Consider the following 19,842-nt stretch of genomic DNA (forward strand, 5'->3'; position numbering starts at 1 on the left):
CTGGCTGTTTTGCTCAAATTTTCACTTAGATCTCAGTTCAAATGACACCTATTCAGAGAGGCTTTCTCTGCCCACCGTAATTTAGCCTCCCCACTCCAGTCATTTCCCTGATTACTAATGAAATTGGGTCTCTCTTCATATGTCTATTGGGTTTTCTCTTCTGAAATGCCTCTTGTTAAAAGATAAACTGAGGCAAATCAAAAATTTTAATAAAACTAACACAATATTGTAAATTAACTATACTTCAATTTTTAAAAAGAAAAAAATTTTAAGAGTTTATTTGAGCAAAAATCAATTTGAATCGGGCAATGCCAAACCAGAAGTGGTTGGGAGTGCTTCTCTGACAGGAGCTAGGGGCAAGACTTTTACTGAGAAGATGCAGAAACAAAGAAAGGAAATTATTTGATTGGCTGTAGCTTAAGCGGTTGCCTTATTTGGGAAAGACTAGTTGGCTGTTTGTGATTGGTTGTCTTTAGGTTTTGATTTCTTAACCTTGAGGCATTTACTTTTTGGCTGGCTTATGCAGGCTGCTAAGGCATTAGAACCACCTCAATCTAATGGCCTCCTTGTTTAATTAATTTAACATACTGTTGGGCATTTTTTATATTTTTCTACTTTTCTATTGAGTTATTTCTTTTTCTTTACTAATGTGAAGGAGTTCTTGATGTACTCTGGATACTAATCCTTTCTTGGTTTTATGCATCACAAATACCTTCTCTCAGGCTGTGGCTTATCGTTTTTATTTAAGTATTTTTTTAATGGTGACTTTTGTTATGCAGAAGCTCTAACCTTTTAAAAAATGTTAACTATGGTAAAACATGCATGACATAAAATTTAAGACAGCATTTTTTTTTAACATCTTTATTGGAGTATAATTGCTTTACAATGGTGTGTTAGTTTCTGCTTTATAACAAAGTGAATCAGCTATACATATACATATATCCCCATATCTCCTCCCTCTTGCGTCTCCCTCCCACCCTCCCTATCCCACCCCTCTAGATGGTCACAAAGCACCGAGGAGCTGATCTCCCTGTGCTATGAGGCTGCTTCCCACTAGCTATCTATTTTACATTTGGTAGTGTATGTATGTCCATGCCATTCTCTCACTTCGTCCCAGCTTACCCTTCCCCCACTCCCCATGTCCTCAAGTCCATTCTCTACGTCTGCATCTTTATTCCTGTCCAGCCCCTAGGTTCTTCAAAACCATTTTTTTTTTTAGATTCCATATTATGTGTTAGCATACGGTATTTTTCTCTTTCTGACTTACTTCACTCTGTATGACAGACTCTAGGTCCACCCACCTCACTACAAATAACTCAATTTCGTTTCTTTTTATGGCTGAGTAATATTCCATTGTATATATGTGCCACATCTTCTTTATCCATTCATCTGTCGATGGACACTTAGGTTGCTTCCATGTCCTGGCTATTGTAAATAGAGCTGCAATGAACATTGGGGTACATGACTCTTTTTGAATTATGGTTTTCTCAGGGTATATGCCCAGTAGTGGGATTGCTGGGTCACATGGCAGTTCTATTGTTAGTTTTTTAAGGAACTTCCATACTGTTCTCCACAGTGGCTGTATCAATTTACATTCCCACCAACAGTGCAAGAGGGTTCCCTTTTCTCCACACCCTCTCCAGCATTTATTGTTTGTAGATTTTTTGATGATGGCCATTCTGACCGGTGTGAGGTGATACCTCATTGTAGTTTTGATTTGCATTTCTCTAATGATTAGTGATGTTGAGCATCCTTTCATGTGTTTGTTGGCAATCTGTATATCTTCTCTGGAGAAATAAGACAGCATTTTAAAATGTATGGTTCAGTGGCATTAAGTATATTCACATTGTTCTGCAATCATCACAACCATCCATCTCCAGAACTGTTTTCATCTTGCAAAACTGAAACTCTGTACACATTAAACAATAACTCCCTATTCTCTCTGCCCTCCAGCTCCTGGCAATCACCATTCTACTTTCTGTCTCTATGAATTTGATTCCTCTAGCTACCTCATAAAAGCAGAATCATATAGTGTTTGTCTTTTTTGTGTCTGGCTAATTTCACTTACCATGATGCCCTCAAAATTCATCCATGTTGTAACATGTATCAGGATTTCCTTCCTTCTTAAGAAAGAATAATATTCCATCATATGTATATATCACATTTTGTTTATCAGTTCACCCATCGATGGACACTTGGGTTGCTTCCACCTTTTGACTATTATGAATTATGCTGTTAGGAACATGGGTATACAAATATCTGCTTGAGGGACTTCCCTGGTGGTGCAGTGGTTAAGAATCTGCCTGCCAATGCAGGGGACACAAGTTCGAGCCCTGGCCCGGGAAGATCCCACATGCTGTGGGGCAACTAAGCCCATGCGCCACAACTACTGAGCCTGCGCTCTAGAGCTCACGAGCCACAACTATTGAAGCCCGCGCACCTAGAGCCTGTGCTCCGCAACAAGAGAAGCCACCGCAATGAGAAGCCCGTGCACCGCAATGAAGAGTAGCCCCCGCTCACCGCAACTAGAGAAAGCCAGGGTGCAGCAACAAAGACGCAACGCAGCCAAAAAAAAAAAAAAAAAAAATCTGCTTGAGTCCCAGCTTTCAATTCTTTCAGGTATATACCCAAAAGTGGAATTGCTGTATCATATGTTAATTCTGTTTCATTTCTGAGGAACAGAGTCTGCACCATTTTACATTCCCACCAACAGTACACAAGAGCTCCACCAACAGTGCACAAGAGCTCCATTTTTCCTACAACCTTGATAACATTTCGTTATTATCTGGGTTTTGTGTTTTTTAAATAGTAACCATCTTAATGTGTGTGAGGGGGTATCTCTTTGTGATTTTGATTTGCATTTCCCTGACAATTAGTGATGTTAAACATCTTTTCCTATGCTTATTGGCCATTTGTTTACCTTCTTTGGAGAAATGTCTATTCAAGTCCTTTCTTTTTTTTTTTTTGGCTGCGTTGGGTCTTCGTTGCTGCATGCGGGCTTTCTCTACTTGCAGCGAGCGCGGGCTACTCTTCATTGTGGTGGTGCGCGGGCTTCTCATTGCGGTGGCTTCTCTTGTTGCGGAGCACGGGTTCTAGGCACGCGGGCTTCAGTAGTTGTGGCTCACGTGCTCTAGAACGCAGGATCAGCAGTTGTGGCGCACAGGCTTAGTTGCCCCGCAGCATGTGGGATCTTCCCGGACCAGGGCTTGAACCCATGTCCCCTGCATTGGCAGGCAGGTTCTTAACCACTGAGCCACCAGGGAAGCCCCTGCTTTTGCTTTTGACCTCTGGAATTTACTCTTGTATATGTTGTGAGTTAGGGATCCAATTTAATTTCTTTTTCCCCCAGAGGGATTACCAATGTCCTCCCACCATTTTTAAAATAATTTCTTCCCACAAATCTGTAATTTTACCGCCATTTCCTCTCAAGTTTCCACATAGGCATGAGTCTATTCGCCCTCTTAATATCTACTAGCTGAGCCTTCAAAAACTCATTTCCCGGGAATTCCCTGGCAGTCCAGTGGTTAGGACTCCACGCTTCCACTTCTGGGGCCGGGTTTGATCCCTGGTCGGGGAACTAAGATCCCGCAAGCCTCGGGGCGTGGCCAAAGGGAAAGAAAAAATTTTTTTAAAGTATAATTTAAAAAAAACCAAACTCATTTCCCTTTCATATCTGTCTGGTCTGTCTACTAAGATCACAGTTTTAGCTTTAAAAAATCTCTGCCCTTCTGAGGAGAGTAATCATTGTGAAGATGGGAGCAAGCTGGAAGCAAAGACTTTTGAGACCACAGAGGAAAAGCATCCCACAGGGCACAGAAAACCTGGGTGAAGTCAATTATACCAGCATTGAAAGAAAATTCCAAGCAAAAACGAGCAGTTTAAGGAGTGCAAACATCCCCCCAGTCTCCTCCCGGAACCAAGGATTCATGCCCCACAGGGGGCAACAGATGGGAGAAGACAGAAATCTGCTGTTACCTCTGCCAGTCTCACTTCCAGATCTATGTGTCTGTTTCTCTTTAGCATGATTAAAAATACTGTAAATTTAAAAAAAAAAAAAAAATCCCTGCCTTCCTCCAGTTTAGTCAGTCGGTCTTCTTTTATTTGCCTTTCACTCTTCCACTGGTTCTGTTCTGGTAGCATGACAGAAGCTTTTTTTAAAAATTGCTATATTTGAGGTATATTTGACATATAACATTATACCAGTTTAAAAATAATTTGATATTTGTATATATTGCAAAATGATTGCTACAGTAAGTCTAGTTAACATCCATCACCATACATGGTTACAAAAAAAAATGTTTTTTCTTGTGATGAAGACTTTTTAGATCCACTCTCAGCAACTTTCAAATATGCATGACAGAATCATATTTTTAAAAACAACCTAGTTCTTCCTTGATTGCCTGAGCAAACCTGTTTCCCAGAGACAAAGTCTTCTAGGCATAAGCTTCATTAACTGCCTTCTTAGCTTTTGGATTTTCATTAGCTTTCTCTACCTCAACCCCAGAAGAAGTATATCTCCTATATAAGGGTCCTGTTCTATTCATTTGTTTTCACTAACAAAATATGCCCCCATTCTGCAGGTAAACTCAGGGTCTTGGCTCCCCAGATCCAAAGTCATGATCAAGGCTTATGCAATTAACAAATCAGAGCAAACCTCGATCCCAGTAGTGGGGTGAACCTTACCAGCATGTGACAAGCCAAATGGAGTCAAGAGATCAGCCCCTTCACAGGTTCTGCTCATGACCCTGAATGAAGCTCAGAACGACCTACAGAAGAACAGATTTGCAGCATCCACCTACTCCCTGTGTTCATGCTGTAAAAAGGCTACAATCTCACAGACAAGATCTCTGTTGACTCGAGAATTTAGTTGTCTTTGCTGTTTAAAATCCAGCCTGAAGCTTTGCTGAAATACGTAATACAAGAAGCAAAAATCTTCTACCTATCAGAGCCTAAATGTTTGTAAGCTAAAGCTTTGCCCTCTCGGGCTTCCCTGGTGGCGCAGTGGTTGAGGGTCTGCCTGCCAGTGCAGGGGACACGGGTTCGGGCCCTGGTCTGGGAGGATCCCGCGTGCCGCGGAGCGGCTGGGCCCGTGAGCCACAATTACTGAGCCTGCGCGTCTGGAGCCTGTGCTCCGCAACAAGAGAGGCCGTGATAGTGAGAGGCCCGCGCACCGCAATGAAGAGTGGCCCCCGCTTGCCACAACTGGAGGGGGCCCTCGCACAGAAACGAAGACCCAACACAAGCCATGGATAAATAAACAAATAAATAAAAATTTGAAAAAAAAAAAAAAAAAGCCTTGCCCTCTTTAAGGTAACCCTTCCCTGGGACAGAAAGGCTTTTTTCACAATAACGTAATCCCTGTCCCAGCTGCCTGCTGAGGTCAAAGCTGTACTCTCACGGGTTAGGTCAAGGCCTGCCCCAGAGGCCCTCGTACTCAGGCCCCTGCCAGTTAAAATCTTACCGAACAACTGTAGCTGTCACAAACTGCTCAGGTCAAGAATCCACTTGACCCACAATTACCTTTCAGCCTAGAGCCCTGACTACACCAGAAACCTGATCCCATGTGTTATTTTAGCCCTCAAATGTCAGCCTTCGTGCCCATCTCTGAGGTTTTCTGAAGAGAAAATTAACATGTTTGGGGTTCATGGAGTGATAATTAATTACCCCCTTCTTGACCCTTCCAAATTCTAAACCCACTGAGATGTAGATGCATGAATCAGGCAGCTGGGGCTCCAAGTATCAGCTTTACTGATGAGCCTGATTGGAGAACATGGCTTTGTTGTGCACACAATCCCCATCTGGATTACACTGAGTTACCTGGTCACAGACTGCAGGCCTCCTCCAGAGGGACAGGCTCCCCATAGCAGAGGAGGAAACGAGTATCCAAAGGACAGACCACGGCAAGAAAGAATAAAGAGAAAGGACTGGGCAACATGCATTGAAACCCAGTCCCCCTAAAACTGAGTTCCCCTGCCACCTTTATGATTAACCTCTCTATCCAACACTTTATTCCCTTTCTTGTCCCACCCCTGTTCCGCTCGGGATTGAGCAGTATCAAAGAAAAGGTGGGACTGAAACTGAGCAGGACCCTGCAGGGCCTTCCCAGGTACAAGCCCCTCCGTGTACCCCACTTCCTGTTTGGCCTTCCCCGAGTTTCAAAGAGCAGACTAAAGCAGTTAATGACTAGAACAGTAGAGTCACAGGATTCCTAGTTCCTCCCAAAGGGATATAGACAACAATCTGACACATATCTCTGAACTGTTCTGCAGAAATTAAGACCCTCCCCCCCAGGTGGAGGATGGTGACAACATGCCGACCACAAACACGAAGACCCCAGACTGGTTGGAACCAGAAGGCTGATGAAGATTCCCGAAACATCACCCTGTTACCTCACAACCAACCAATCAGAAAAATGTTCACGAGCTGATCATGCACCCCGCAACCCTCGCTCCCAATGTTGCCTTTAAAAACCCTTGCCTGGGGGCTTCCCTGGTGGTGCAGTGGTTAAGAATCCGCCTGCCAATGCAGGGGACATGGGTTTGAGCCCTGGTCCAGGAAGATCCCACATGCTGCAGAGCAACTAAGCCTGTGCACCACAACTACTGAGCCTGTGCTCTAGAGCCTGCAAGCCACAACTACTGAGCCTGCGTGCTATTACTTAAGCCCGCATGCCTACAGCCCATGCTCCCCAACAAGAGAAGCCACTGCAATGAGAAGCCTGTGCACCACAATGAAGAGTAGCCCCCGCTTGCCACAAATAGAGAAAGCCTGCATGCAGCAACGAAGACCCAATGCAGCCAAAAAAAAAAAAAAATCTTTGGTTCATCAAAGGACACAATGTTAAGAGGTGAAAAAAATAAGCCACAAATAGGGAGAAAAAACAAAAAACAGAAAACCCTTGCCTGAAAGCCATTGGGGAGTTTGGGTCTTTTGAGCACTAGCTGCCTGTTCTCCTTGCTTGGTGCCCTGCAAATAAATGCTGTACTTTTCTTTACCACAACCTGGCTTCAGTAGATTGGCTTTGCTGAGCATCAGGCAAGTGGACCCGTGTTCAGTTCAGTAACATCGGCATCTTTTTCTGAATCCACCAATCAGACCCTATCCTCATCTCATGGAGGTAGTAAAGAAAGAGATCAGAAGTTTTGCTTCAGCAGTTTTTCTACTGAGAAGTGGCAGTTCCCTCTCCTCTATGTAAACTGGCGGAGGATAAGTTTCCTTCTAAAAGTTGCCTTTGGTTTGGTGACTTATTCTTTTTTTTTTTTAATTAATTAATTTATTATTTATTTTTGGTTGCATTGGGTCTTTGTTGCTGTGCATGGGCTTTCTCTAGTTGCGGTGAGTGGGGGCTGCTCTTCGTTGTGGTGCGCAGGCTTCTCATTGTGGTGGCTTCTCGTTGCAGAGCATGGGCTCTAGGCACGTGGGCTTCAGTAGTTGTAGCATGTGGGCTCAGTAGCTGTGGCTCATGGGCTCTAGAGCACAGGCTCAGTAGTTGTGGCGCACAGGCTTAGTTGCTCCATGGCATGTGGGATCTTCCTGGACCAGGGCTCGAACCCGTGTCCCCTGCACTGGCAGGCGGGTTCTTAACCACTGTGCCACCAGGGGAGCCCCTGGTGACTTATTCTTGATTCAATAATTGTAGTCATGCTATGAGGATCATATGATGTGTTTGTCAGGATTCACTTCCTTGCAAGCCAAACTCAAAGTGGCTTAAGCAAATCAGGGAATTAATATGAGTAGAGGGACTGATCTTTCTTCAGGCAAAGCTGGATTCAGGGGTTTAATCGTTATCACGAAGCCTCTGTTTCTTACCATCTCTAGGCTCTGCTTCTCTCTGAATTCCCTTCATTCTCAGGCTAGCTATTCCCAAGCAGTGGCAAAAATAGCCATCAGCAGCTCCAAGCTTTCATTCTACCAGCTTAGAAACCCTGTGAGAATTTCTCCTTAATGCTTTCAGCAAAATCCCATAATAGAGTTTCACTCACCTAGCTTGGGTCATGTGCCTTCCTACTGGACCAATCGTGACCAAGAGAATGCAGTGCACTGATTGGTCAGACCTGGGTCATGTGTCTCCCTGCCATCTAGTTCCACCCAAACCACATGAACCAACATGGATTATTCCTCCAAGGAATCAAAATACTATTTTCAGAGAATGGGGGGAATGGATACTAGGTGGGAGAAACATGACCATCACACACAATGCAAAGCAAGGTAAATTCAATGGAAAGAACAGCTTGTGGCTAATGCCTTCAAAGGGGCTTTGCAGGGCAGGTACCAAGAGTCCCCTGGATACCTCTCCAGTCGGCCCAGCTCCACCCATTAAATTCCTATGGGAGGAACATGTTATTTGCCCCCCTTTCCTCAGCTGTAAAACAAGTTGCTTGTTCTATGTGACCTCTAAGGTTCTCTTAATCAACAGCATTCACTTCTTACGTATTTATTCAGTACCTATTGTATGCTAGGCAGTGTTCTGGACCCTTGAGATAAAGTAGTGAATAAAATACACAAAATCCCCTGCTCCTATGGAACGTACATTTTAGTCAGGGAGGAAACAAACAATAAACAAAATAAGTCCTGTGTGAAATGCAGACGGGACTGTTGGGTGTTTTCATGTTTAAATAGGTGGTCAGTGCAGACCATGCAGGTAATGCACATAGGAAGTGCTCAATCCATGGTATCTATTGCTCTCACTTTCATTACTATTCTTGTTTTATTATTTTATTATAATATTATTTATTATTTTATTATTATTACTGGCATATTAAAAGCATTTGGTGACTCCTTGGTGTCTCCAGCATTAAGTACCTTCAGCTTAACATATAAGGCCCTCTGCAGTAGGTCCTATTTTTTTTAATTGAGGTATTCACATATCATAACATTCACTCTTTTAAAGTGTACAGTTCATTGTTTTTTAGTATATATATAAGATTATGCAACCGTTACTACTAATTCCAGAACATTTTCATTACCCCAAAGAGGAACCCCAAACCCATTAGCAATCATTTCCCATTCTCCCTCCTCCCAGCCTCTGGCAATTACTAATCTGCTTTCTGTCTCTATGGGTTTGCCTATTCTGGACATTTCATATAAATAGCATCATACAATGTGTGGTCTTTGGGGACTGGTTTCTTTAACTTAGTATAATGTTGTAGGAACTTCCCTGGTGGTCCAGTAGCTAAGACTCCGTGCTCCTAATGCAGGGGGCCGGGGTTCAATCCCTGGTCAGGGAACTAGATCCCACATGCCGCAACTAAGAGTTCACATGCTGCAACTAAAAGATCCCGTGTGCCACAACTAAGACCCGACACAGCCAAATAAATAAGTAAATAAATATTAAAAAAAAAAAAAAGTATAATGTTTTCAAGGTTCCTCTATGTTGAGGCATGTATCAGCACTTCATTCCTTTCTATGGCTAAATAGTTCCTACACTATTTTCCTAGCTCCATTTCTCATTATTCCTCATTCAAACCCTAAGGTTGAGCTGCACTAGACTACCTGTCGTTCTCCAATCATTCTGCATTCGCTGAGTTTCCATTTCTTTCACTTGGAATGGTTATACGCCCTCCTCAGGCCTCTGTCCATGTAGGCCTCTCACAAATGTCACCCACTGTGAAGTGCCCTGAGTGTTCTCCCACCCCAATGGGTCCTCTTTCTCCTCCTCACACTCCTTTATTTCAACCAGTGGTGTTTATTTTCTCTCTAAATTTACTTAATTTTAACCCTCTGTGTCAATACTGTGACTGCCATGAAGGCACCAACGTTTTTTATCCTTAGCCCAGAGTCTCAGACTTAACAAGTGCTCCCCAAATATTTTTCACTTGCAAGGCATCGGTATAACCCAGTGGTTCTAAACTGGGGGTGATTTTGCCCGCCCCCCGTCCAGGGGCATTTGGCAATATCTGGAGACTCTGGAGACATTTTTGGTTGTCCCAACTAGGGGGTGAGGTGTGCTATTGGCATCTAGTAGGTACAAGTCAGGGATGCTGCTAAACCCCCTTCAATGTGTAGGACAGCCCCCTACAATAAAGAATTATCTGGCCCCAAATGTCAATAGTACCAAGGATGAGAAGCTAATTACTTCTCATTTTGAATAGGTTAGCAGAAAGAAATCAGACGAGATCAGTGTACCAGTGTGGCAGAAAATCTCATTAGGGAATTCATGCCTTTTTTTTTTCTTTTTTTAGGTGCTGGGGGTGAGTCCAGTGCAAAGCTCTTTCCTAATGCCATAGAGGTGCCCTGGGAACACAGATGGTATTTTCACCACTTGCTCGCTTCTGAGAGTGACAAGTGACCTCCCAGGAATCCTTGAAGTGCTAGGAATGTAACTCTGTTAAGGAAGAAAACTCTTAGGGCTTTTTAAGTCTAGCAAAATGTCACAAGTGAATTGTGCTCCTGGGGGAGGGCAGGGGAAGATAGGTTTTTTTTTCTTTTCAGAGTACCCTCTCCTGGCTTCCCCACAATAGTGAAACTTTTTAGAACTGGCTCTGGAATAAATGATTCAAGGGAACCTGAGGCCCTGTCTCCTCTCCTTTCCGAAAAGGTGCAAAGGATCTTTGAGAAAGGATTCTGTTCGCATTGTGCTCCGAAGAGCAACTCATTTGCAGAAAACTCATTTGCAGGAAACTCAAGGCACTCGTATCATTTAACTGTGAAAACAGTCACCCCAACAGAGCAGAGGTTACCAGCGTCAGAGTCATATCTTATGTTGCTGCTCATCTCATCCAACCGGTTCTTGTGAGTGACATGGAAATCAGGTAATATATGCCCTGAAAATGAAAGGTAGGAGCAGTCTAATTGAGGCAAGGAACAGGGGTTGACGTGCTATTTTAAAAAGTTTGTCCTTGGGGTAGAATTACCTGACATCCTGGCTGGGATTTGGTAGTGGTGTGTGCTTAAAAGAACAACCTTTAGCACAGCTGGCACAGACGTAAATGCCAAGCACAGGCTCGGCAAAGCTCCACCCCCTCATTCTGGGCGCTCTCCAATTCTTGTGGGCCATAAAAAATAGCAAGGTGTAACTGCATTCCTAGGATCGCTGTATCTTTTAACCAGTAAATGAACTTTTTTTTGTCTACACCTTTGACAAAATGCCACTCATTATGTGAAGTGGTTTGTTCAGTCCAATTTTGATGAAAACCCTTAAGGACAGAAACATATAGAGTACTTAGCACACTGTGAATCACAAAAGTGTTTAACGATGACAGTAACTGGGATAACGGAATGTGCTCTGAGTGGATGGTTTACAGGTCTTTAGATGTATTTTAAAAGGTATAAAAGAGATTCATTTATAGAATGAGATGGGAATCCCCAGAGGAACTACAGTTCTGTCAAAAGTGAACTAGAAAAGGACCAGTGCTTCTCGGTGATATACATTTATGTTTCAATAAAACCAAAAAGTATTCCAAATTAGATCACTTGCCTCAAATCTCAGTTTTCTTTTATTCCTGAATCCATTCAGTCATTCCTTTGTTCAACAAATGCTATTTTTATATTATTTATGCTTCCTATTCAATTATCCCTTCTTTTATTCAACACTTACAAACTGCCCGTTAGTTGTAATAATACAATGGCAAATGATCCTTGCCTTTGGGGTGCTTAGGATCTAGTGAAATATTCATTCATTCTTTCATTTATTTACTAAAGTGTTTACTGTGTGCCCATATGTTCTGGGGATACAGTAAGAAAGAGCACAGGACCCTCAGGTAATGGAATTACATTCTGGTGGGTGGAAGGAAGAGCAAAAGCAAAGGCCCTGAGGCAGCTGTGAGCATGGCTAGAGCCCAGTTAGTGAAGGGGGCACAGGACCAAATGCGGTGGAGAGGTATGCAGGGGCTAGATTATGTACAGTCCCACCAGCATGGTATGTAATTTGAATGTACATTCATATACACATACAAACATATTACACACATTTGGTGAGCTAATCTTCACATTACATTACAAACTCCCCATTAAATTTAGTTATTTTTCAACCTAAATATTTTCAGAAGAAGGTTGGTTAGTCAAAATCTGGAGAAGGCTACTGTGATGTCTTTGTTAAGGGTGGGCTGAGAGCTTAAAAAAAAAAAGGAAGGGGAGCTGCCTTTCTTGCTAAGAGTTGTCCTTCTGATGAGAAGAGGTGGCAGCTGTGGGAGGAGAGAGGCAGGGCCCTCATCTTTGCAAGTCTTTGGCACTGCATGACCTCTCTGAGCACCCAAATCAGAGGTGGGGAAAAGACCTGCTTAGCTAGGTGGACCTTCAAGAAAATTAAGATTTGAGGCAAAGAAATCTGGGGCCTAGAATTTTTTATTCCCCACTTGGCAGAACCGTCTGAAAGTCTGAAACACTTCTGTATGACATGGCTGCAGTAGCCGTGCCTGAATCTCCATCACTAACCCTCCACCCTCACCCCACCGTCTAATAGGAACATATAGTATTTTCTCGAATTTTCCTAAACACTATGCAAAACGGCTCTTCTTTCCAAACAGATTGCCTCCCCTAAACCCTTCCAATATATAAGTTCTGGAGGTGTCACTAGATTAGTGTACTTCAGTTTCTTAATATATATACTACAGAATAATGATATATGACCCGATACTTTCTTCCAGGTTTTTCTTTAAAGGAATAGTGGCGTTATTTAAAACAATAGCTTTTAAAAGATATGGTTAAAGCAGGGGAGAAAACAGCCCACCTGTAATTCTCGGTATTTTAACTTAGGTCCCGCGTCTGGAGAATCCTCCTAAGTCCTTGAAGCTAGGCAGTGAAGTAAAAAAGCGACTACAACTCCCAAGAGAAATTGTGTCCACATCCTCTGCGCACGCTCGACCTCTGTGGCTGCGTAGGGCACCGAGCCGAGGAGGCGGGGCTTGGGCCTAAGCAGGGGGCCGTGGGCGGGGCTGAAGGCGTGGCCACAAAGGGGGCGGTGCTGCCGGCGAGGCCCGGAACACGCTAGCGGAGTGGAAGATGGCGGCGGCAGCGGTGGCTGCAGCCGGGACCCGAGTCGGGCTGAGGCGGAGGAGCCGCCGGTTCTGACCTCGCTCTGGCTTCAGTGCGCGCGGCGGAGCGTGTGCGAGGGCCCGCGCGTCGGACAGGGGCGGCGGCGACTGCGCGCCGCCTTGAGGAGCGTCCCGGCGGCGGCGCGGCTGCGGCTGAGGAGAGAGCCGGCTCCGGGCCTCCGCGTCCTTCTGCTCCCCGGGCCCCCCGCCTCCTCGGGGGGGCGGCGGCGGCGATGTTCTCGGTCCTCTCGTACGGGCGACTGGTGGCCCGCGCCGTGCTCGGCGGCCTCTCGCAGACCGACCCCAGGGCCGGCGGCGGCGGCGGCGGCGACTACGGGCTCGTGACGGCCGGCTGCGGCTTCGGCAAGGACTTCCGTAAGGGCCTCCTTAAGAAGGGCGCGTGCTACGGGGACGATGCGTGCTTCGTAGCCCGGCACCGCTCGGCAGACGTGCTCGGTGAGTGCCCGGCCAGGTCCCCCCTTCCCAGCCCGGGATCCGCCTCCTGGGGACTCCCCTGCTCGGGGCTTTCCTCGCTCCTCTGGGCGGTAAGAGGAGCCCGAGAGCCAGTAGTAGCTCATTTGTACGGAGCGCTTACTATGTGCCAGGCGCCTTGCCAAGCGATCCAAGGTGCGTTTTCCGCTTGAACAACCCCCATTTTAGAGATGAGGAAATTGAGGCGCAGAGCGGACGAGCCACACGCTCAAGGTCACACAGCCTGAGAATGTGACCAGTTTGAGTCCGGAACCGCACTGTTAGTCACTTGGTAGTGCCAGCCCCGGACGATCTCGTCCCCTCCCCCGGCGACACCTGCAGGCTCCGAACCTCGCTCTGGCTCCCTCCCTCCCTCCTCTCTCCTCTCTCCTCCCTCTGCGTGGCCCGGGGATCCCTGCTTCTTCACGCTCCTGACGCCACAGCCCGGCCGCGGGCAGCGGGATCCCGAGCCGACTAGCTGTCGTGAGCCCCACACAGCCTAGCCGCATTCTTTCGTCGTCTCGATCGAGACCAGATCTACATCCTTTTGGAAGTCTCGCAGCGCAGGCCGCTGGCCTGGTGAAAAATCACTCGCAGTGCATTCTTCCAAACTGATCTTGCCCACTTGAGGTCACTTGGGGTGGAAGAGAGTCTCCTTGACCCAAAATAGAATGGTCAAACCCTCTTCTAGACTGCGGCCAAGAAAGCCTTGAGAATTGGTTAAAGCCTTTAAAGGCCACAGGTGCTTCCAACGGCCCATTCCAGTTACACCTTAGGGGTTGGGAGTCTAGAGTTAGAGCTTGCAGAAATGGCTAAATATAATTCACAAGCGATCAGAAACTTTACCATATTGTATGTCTTTGGAGGCAGTGCGTATGCCATAGAATCCTATGCCGTTAAATTTCTTTTAATAAATAAAGCACTTCCTTTGTAATTGAAGGACATGTTGTCATTGAACTTAGGTTCAAATGTCGCTTTGGTTTCACTTCTCAGGTTAGATTATTTTGATCACGTTAAATTTCATATTCTGGGGCTTCCCTGGTGGCGCAGTGGTTGAGAATCTGCCTGCTAATGCAGGGAACACGGGTTCGAGCCCTGGTCTGGGAAGATCCCACATGCCGCGGAGCAGCTGGGCCCGTGAGCCACAACTACTGAGCCTGCGCGTCTGGAGCCTGTGCTCCGCAACGAGAGAGGCCGCGATCGTGAGAGGCCCGCGCACCGCGATGAAGAGTGGCCCCCGCTCGCCGCAACTAGGGAGGGCCCTCGCACAGAAACGAAGACCCAACACAGCCAAAAATAAATAATAAAAATTAAATTTCATATTCTGAGGCAAAGTTAGGTATTGGAACAAATGGTCCTGTAACTTTATGACCATAATTATTTTTTTATTTTTAACATTGTTTTGAGTACTTTTTTTTTTTTTTTTTTTTTTTTGTTTATGACTGTGTTGGGTCTTCGTTTCTGTGCGAGGGCTTTCTCTAGCTGTGGCAAGCGGGGGCCGCTCTTCATCGCGGTGCGCGGGCCTCTCACTATCGCGGCCTCTCTCGTTGCAGAGCACAGGCTCCAGACGCGCAGGCTCAGTAATTGTGGCTCACGGGCCCAGTTGCTCCGCGGCATGTGGGATCCTCCCAGACCAGGGCTCGAACCCGTGTCCCCTGCATTAGCAGGCAGATTCTCAACCACTGCGCCACCAGGGAAGCCCCATAATTATTTTTTAATTTGGTCTTAGAATAACTGCCTATTATCTTTGCTTCTACTCATGTACTGTTTGTGAACATAGAACTAGAAAAGTGGTTATCAGTTTAATTCATGAAAGTCTCCATTACCTGGGTTGAAAAAAATCAGTTAGTGTTTAGGCAACACTTAAGACTCCTCAGAAGGGAACTTGCAATTTTTTAAAAAAATTTTTATTGGAGTATAGTTGATTGACAGTGTTGCGTTAGTGTCTGCTCTGCAGCAAAGTGAATCAGTTATACATATACCCATTCTTTTTTAGATTCTTTTCCCATATAGGTCATTACAGAGTATTGAGTAAAGTTCCCTGTGGGAACTTGCAAATTGAAGTCCTACAAATCCACTCTAAAGTCAGCTTGACCCTGACTCGGTATCTTTTTTAAAGGTCTGTCAGTGGCTGTCTTTTTCCATTACAGTTGAGGCACTTCACAATTAGAAGCTTGTGGCCTGTGCTGCTTTTTCAAGTTGCACTTATAGTGCAGCAGGATAGGGGATATTGAGCCACTAAGGTTCCCCCTTACAAATCTGCTATGTGCTGGCTTATGTGAAAGATTTGTGATTTGATTTATGATTTGGGGGATATTTTGATGTGTCAAATTCCTAGGCTGAAGCTTGATTTAAAATTTTTTGAAGGCTACCTGCTTAATGGAGTGGGGTATTCATAAGGAAAATTTTGGTCAAACCCATTCTGAAAAAAGTATAAACATACCATCCTGGCAGAAACCTGGCCTGGTTTGGTGCTCAGCTTTGCCACTCTGTGATCTGTGGTTTTGGATAAGAGTCTCTCAGCTCATTTTCTTCATCTAGACTAGAGGATGAAGGGAGTGGACTACCTGACCCTCAAGAACTTCCAACCATCATATCATATTTTCTTTTTGTTTTGAAAAGACAGCACCCTTTGTTATTTTGCATCTCAAATAATGGGCATTACTTCCTGTCTTATTTACATGGGCACCGTCAGTAGATTTGTTCTGTTTTACATCTGTCGCTAACCACCAGTGGTTCTTAACTTTCCTTGGTTCACAGCCTCTTGGTTTACTGCCCAAGGGCTCGCTTGCCCCAAAAATGTGCAGAGATACAAAAGTTTGCATAGGCCCTTGGGGACTTCACTGACCCCGTGAAGTCCATCCATGTGCCACCTAGAGGTCCATGGATGGGTACCAGATTAAAAACCACAGCTCTGTACCCCTCTTGAAAGGAATGTTGCTAGGCATAACCAGACAGATGATTGCTTATGTGGTCTGTGGCCATATTTGACAAAGAGCCGTTTTAAGAGAGAGAGTTGCATGCAAATCAGGGAACACAGGTTCTCTAGCTAGGACTGTCCTGTTTTGGAGGAGTCCTTGCAGAAAGCCTTCTTGGGAGCCACCTGATACAACTTCTGAGTTGGCCTCATTTGATCTTTGGTTTCCACAGTCCAGTCCGTATGATGGTGACTTCTATTTTATTGACACCATCCCATCACAGGCAGGTCTGATTATCTCTTGCTGTGAAAGAGGTGATGAGTCTCAGTGAGTTTTTAATACTGCTTTTTACTCTGGAAGTTGGAGTTGTAAACTGAATTTCATTAAAGGGCTATGTTGAGGGAGTTCCCTGGTGGTCTAGTGGTTAGGATTTGGTGCTGTCACTGCCGTGACCTGGGTTCGATCCCTGGTCGGGGAACTGCGATCCCACAGGCTGCGCGGAGGGGCCCAAAAAAAAAAAAAAAAAAAGGCTATGTCGAATAATAATGTTATGTTGAACCTCAGTGCTTTGAACCTTCTAGTTCTGTAGATAATTCATTTTCATTGGGTTGACACTGTGTTTATTGCTAAGTTATCTGTGCAACTCACTGTGGTCGTCTAGGACTCTTTGTTTGGAATGAAAACTGTTTATTTCTTTTGTATTAGAAAGAGAAAGCTGTTTTATTTCTTAAATTTAGAATTGATCTGTTGTATTAGTCATGCAGTGACTAAAAGTACTTGGTGCTTTACAACATTTTTGTAGAGTCCCACTGGATTTCTTTTAGGAAAAACCAACTATGGTGGGTGTGGTGAGACATAAGAACTACTCCTATCCCCTGGAAAATTGGCAAAGGTGCTTTCTCTTTATTAGGTCCAACAGGAGTATACCAGTACCAGCAGGAGCTATGTGCACTTTTCTTTTTCCTTCTTCCCTGTGACTAATACTGAGTTCTCTTATTACTCTATATGGCATGGTTGCCTAAGTACGTAAAAATATGAGAACTGCCTAGCGTGTAACTGCTGGGCCTCCCACAGCCCTAAGCCACTTAACAATAGAATCAAAGACTATTGAGAGTTGTAAGACTTAGAAACCTTGCAATCCAATTCTTTCATTTTACTGAAGACAAAACAGAGGGTCAAATGACTCTGCTAAGGTTACTCCACTAGTTAAGGGCAGAATTAGGACTAGCACCAAGATTCCCCGTTTCAGTCCTCTTTCCGTTACACCACTGGTTTAAGTTTTCTTGACAAGATAGGTGAATTCAAAACCCATCTGTCTTTTGGTACTGTTAAAGCGTTCTGGTAATGCTTTTCTTGCTTAAGGGTATGGGGATGTGTGTGTGTGTACAACTTCTTTATTCACTCTATGACTCATTAAAGTGCAAAAAAACTCCTCTGCATACTAAACCACAGTTTATTGGAAAAAAGACAGCATGGTGTATGCCATGTAAGTTCTGACTTCTGAATACTGACCTGTAAAGTAATTCTTTTAAAACTGCACAATGTTTATTTAAGCTTGATTAACTTGAAACCTTAAAAATAAATGAAAAATTCTAGCCTTTAGATATAATTTTGATTGTGGCCAGGAATTTGAAGTGTTCTTGTGAGTAATACAGTCTTAAAAGTAGTTGTCTTGGGAATTCCCTGGCGGTCTAGTGTTTAAGACTCCGCGCTTCCACTGCTGGGGGCACAGGCTCAATCCCTGGTCGGGGAACTAAGATCCTGCAAGCCACAAGGCACGGCCAAAAGAAAAAGTAGTTGTCTTAAGGTATGAGGATTACACAAACAATATAAAGATCAAAATTTTATTTAGGAAGTGAATTGATTAGGTAGAATTTGATGTTTTCCAATAGTCATGGTAATTTTAATGTATTTGGTAGAACCTCTATATCTGAAAGTGAGTTGTCCTTTTAATAAAGTGCTAGTCACCTTGGGAGAGTGTGTGTACGCGCTAATTTCAACCTTTCAAGAAGCCCTCTTTCGAATTTTCCTCATCTAGATTTCAAGCTGTGTCAGGAAACTAGTCTCATTATTATATAGTCATAATTTTCTGAAAGTCAGAATTCAGTCTGATCCACCTGTTGACAGCAGACATAACCCTGACTGAATTTTTTTCACCTGCCGTAACATTTACCTTTTAAAGTGAAGAATTCAGTAGCACAACATTCACAAGGTTGTGCAGCCACCACCACTAACTAGTTCCAGAACGTATTCATCACCCCAAAAGAAAACCCCTACCTGTTAGCAGTCACTTCCCAGTTCCCCTCCCTCAATCCCTGGCAACAGAAAGTAGATTCTGACTATACAGATTGCCTATTCTGGACATTTCATATAAATGGAATCATATAATATGCGGTCTTTTGTGTCTGGCTTTTTTCACTTAGCATAAGATTTTCAAGATTTACCCACATTGTAGCATGTATCAGTACTTCATTCCTTTTTATGGCTGAATAATATTCCATTGTATGGATATACCACGTTAAAAAAAATTCATCTATTAATGGACATTGGGTTGTTTCCACTTTTTTGGCTGTTGTGAATAGTGCTGCTGTGACACATTTATGTATAGGCTTTTTTGTGAACATATATATTCTCTTGGGTATATACCTAGAAATGGAATCGTTGGGTCATATTGTAACTTTGCAACTTTATGAGCAATATAGTTGTTTTTTATATATTTTATATCATTAATATATAATGATTATATATCATTAATATAATTATTTAATAGAGGGGGAAATCTTTTTTAAATGTCAGCAATCAGGTATGTAAGTTCTGAGATCAATCAGTACTTTAAATATGCTGGATTTCATAATCATCTGTGTGCTTTCAAGAGAAAATTGTGGAATGTTAAGGAAGTGTGAGAGTTGTGGCTTCAGTAAAAGAGCCTTCTAGGACTCAGAAACATCAGGGTTTAAGAAGCTACTGACAAAAACATAGCCACTGACTAGTTGTCCTCTGACTTTTCTGAGTATTCTGTCATTCTGTAATAAATAGATTACAGGGTTGATGGATAGAGGAATTTTGCTGTTTGTTTCTTAAACTCCTGCTCCCCAATATTTTTCTCATTTTGCTATATATTGTACTTTTCATAAGGTTCTTATAAGGCACATTATTTTTAAAGTCATTTCCTCATTTGTTATACTGTTAGAACTACTTTTCCTTTGTTCAGTCTTTAATCTAGAAATTCTTGAGCTTAGTTTTAAATTTTCCTAACTTCCAGCTTCTCTCAATTTGTTAATAATCTCCTTAAAGGAATATGGATAAATCTTGTTTTTATAGAGCAAGTAGTTGCATTTTAAAAGCATGACTGTTTATACTTTTTTAGAAAATATACTTTTGTTAAAAGATTTTAAATTGTAGCAGAAGGTAAGATGTAGATGTTAACTGGTTGTGCTGTGGGGTTTTTTTGGGGGGGGCAGGGTGTTGAGGGAGTTGGGGGA

At 43.8% G+C, this 19,842-nt stretch overlaps 1 protein-coding gene across 1 annotated transcript in view; it reads left to right on the plus strand.

The window, feature by feature from the left end:
* The first annotated feature begins 12,938 nt into the window (after window positions 1-12,938).
* The window catches only part of PPTC7 (protein phosphatase targeting COQ7), a 36,456-nt gene continuing 29,552 nt past the window's right edge, over window positions 12,939-19,842 (plus strand). The window contains exon 1 of the mRNA XM_061169810.1: window positions 12,939-13,427. Within this exon, the coding sequence (XP_061025793.1) occupies window positions 13,205-13,427 (223 nt within the window). The 5' untranslated portion in view covers window positions 12,939-13,204. The remainder of the gene's footprint in view (window positions 13,428-19,842) is intronic.

The sequence above is a fragment of the Eubalaena glacialis genome, chromosome 15 (genome assembly GCF_028564815.1).
Source record: "Eubalaena glacialis isolate mEubGla1 chromosome 15, mEubGla1.1.hap2.+ XY, whole genome shotgun sequence".
Lineage (NCBI taxonomy): Eukaryota > Metazoa > Chordata > Mammalia > Artiodactyla > Balaenidae > Eubalaena > Eubalaena glacialis.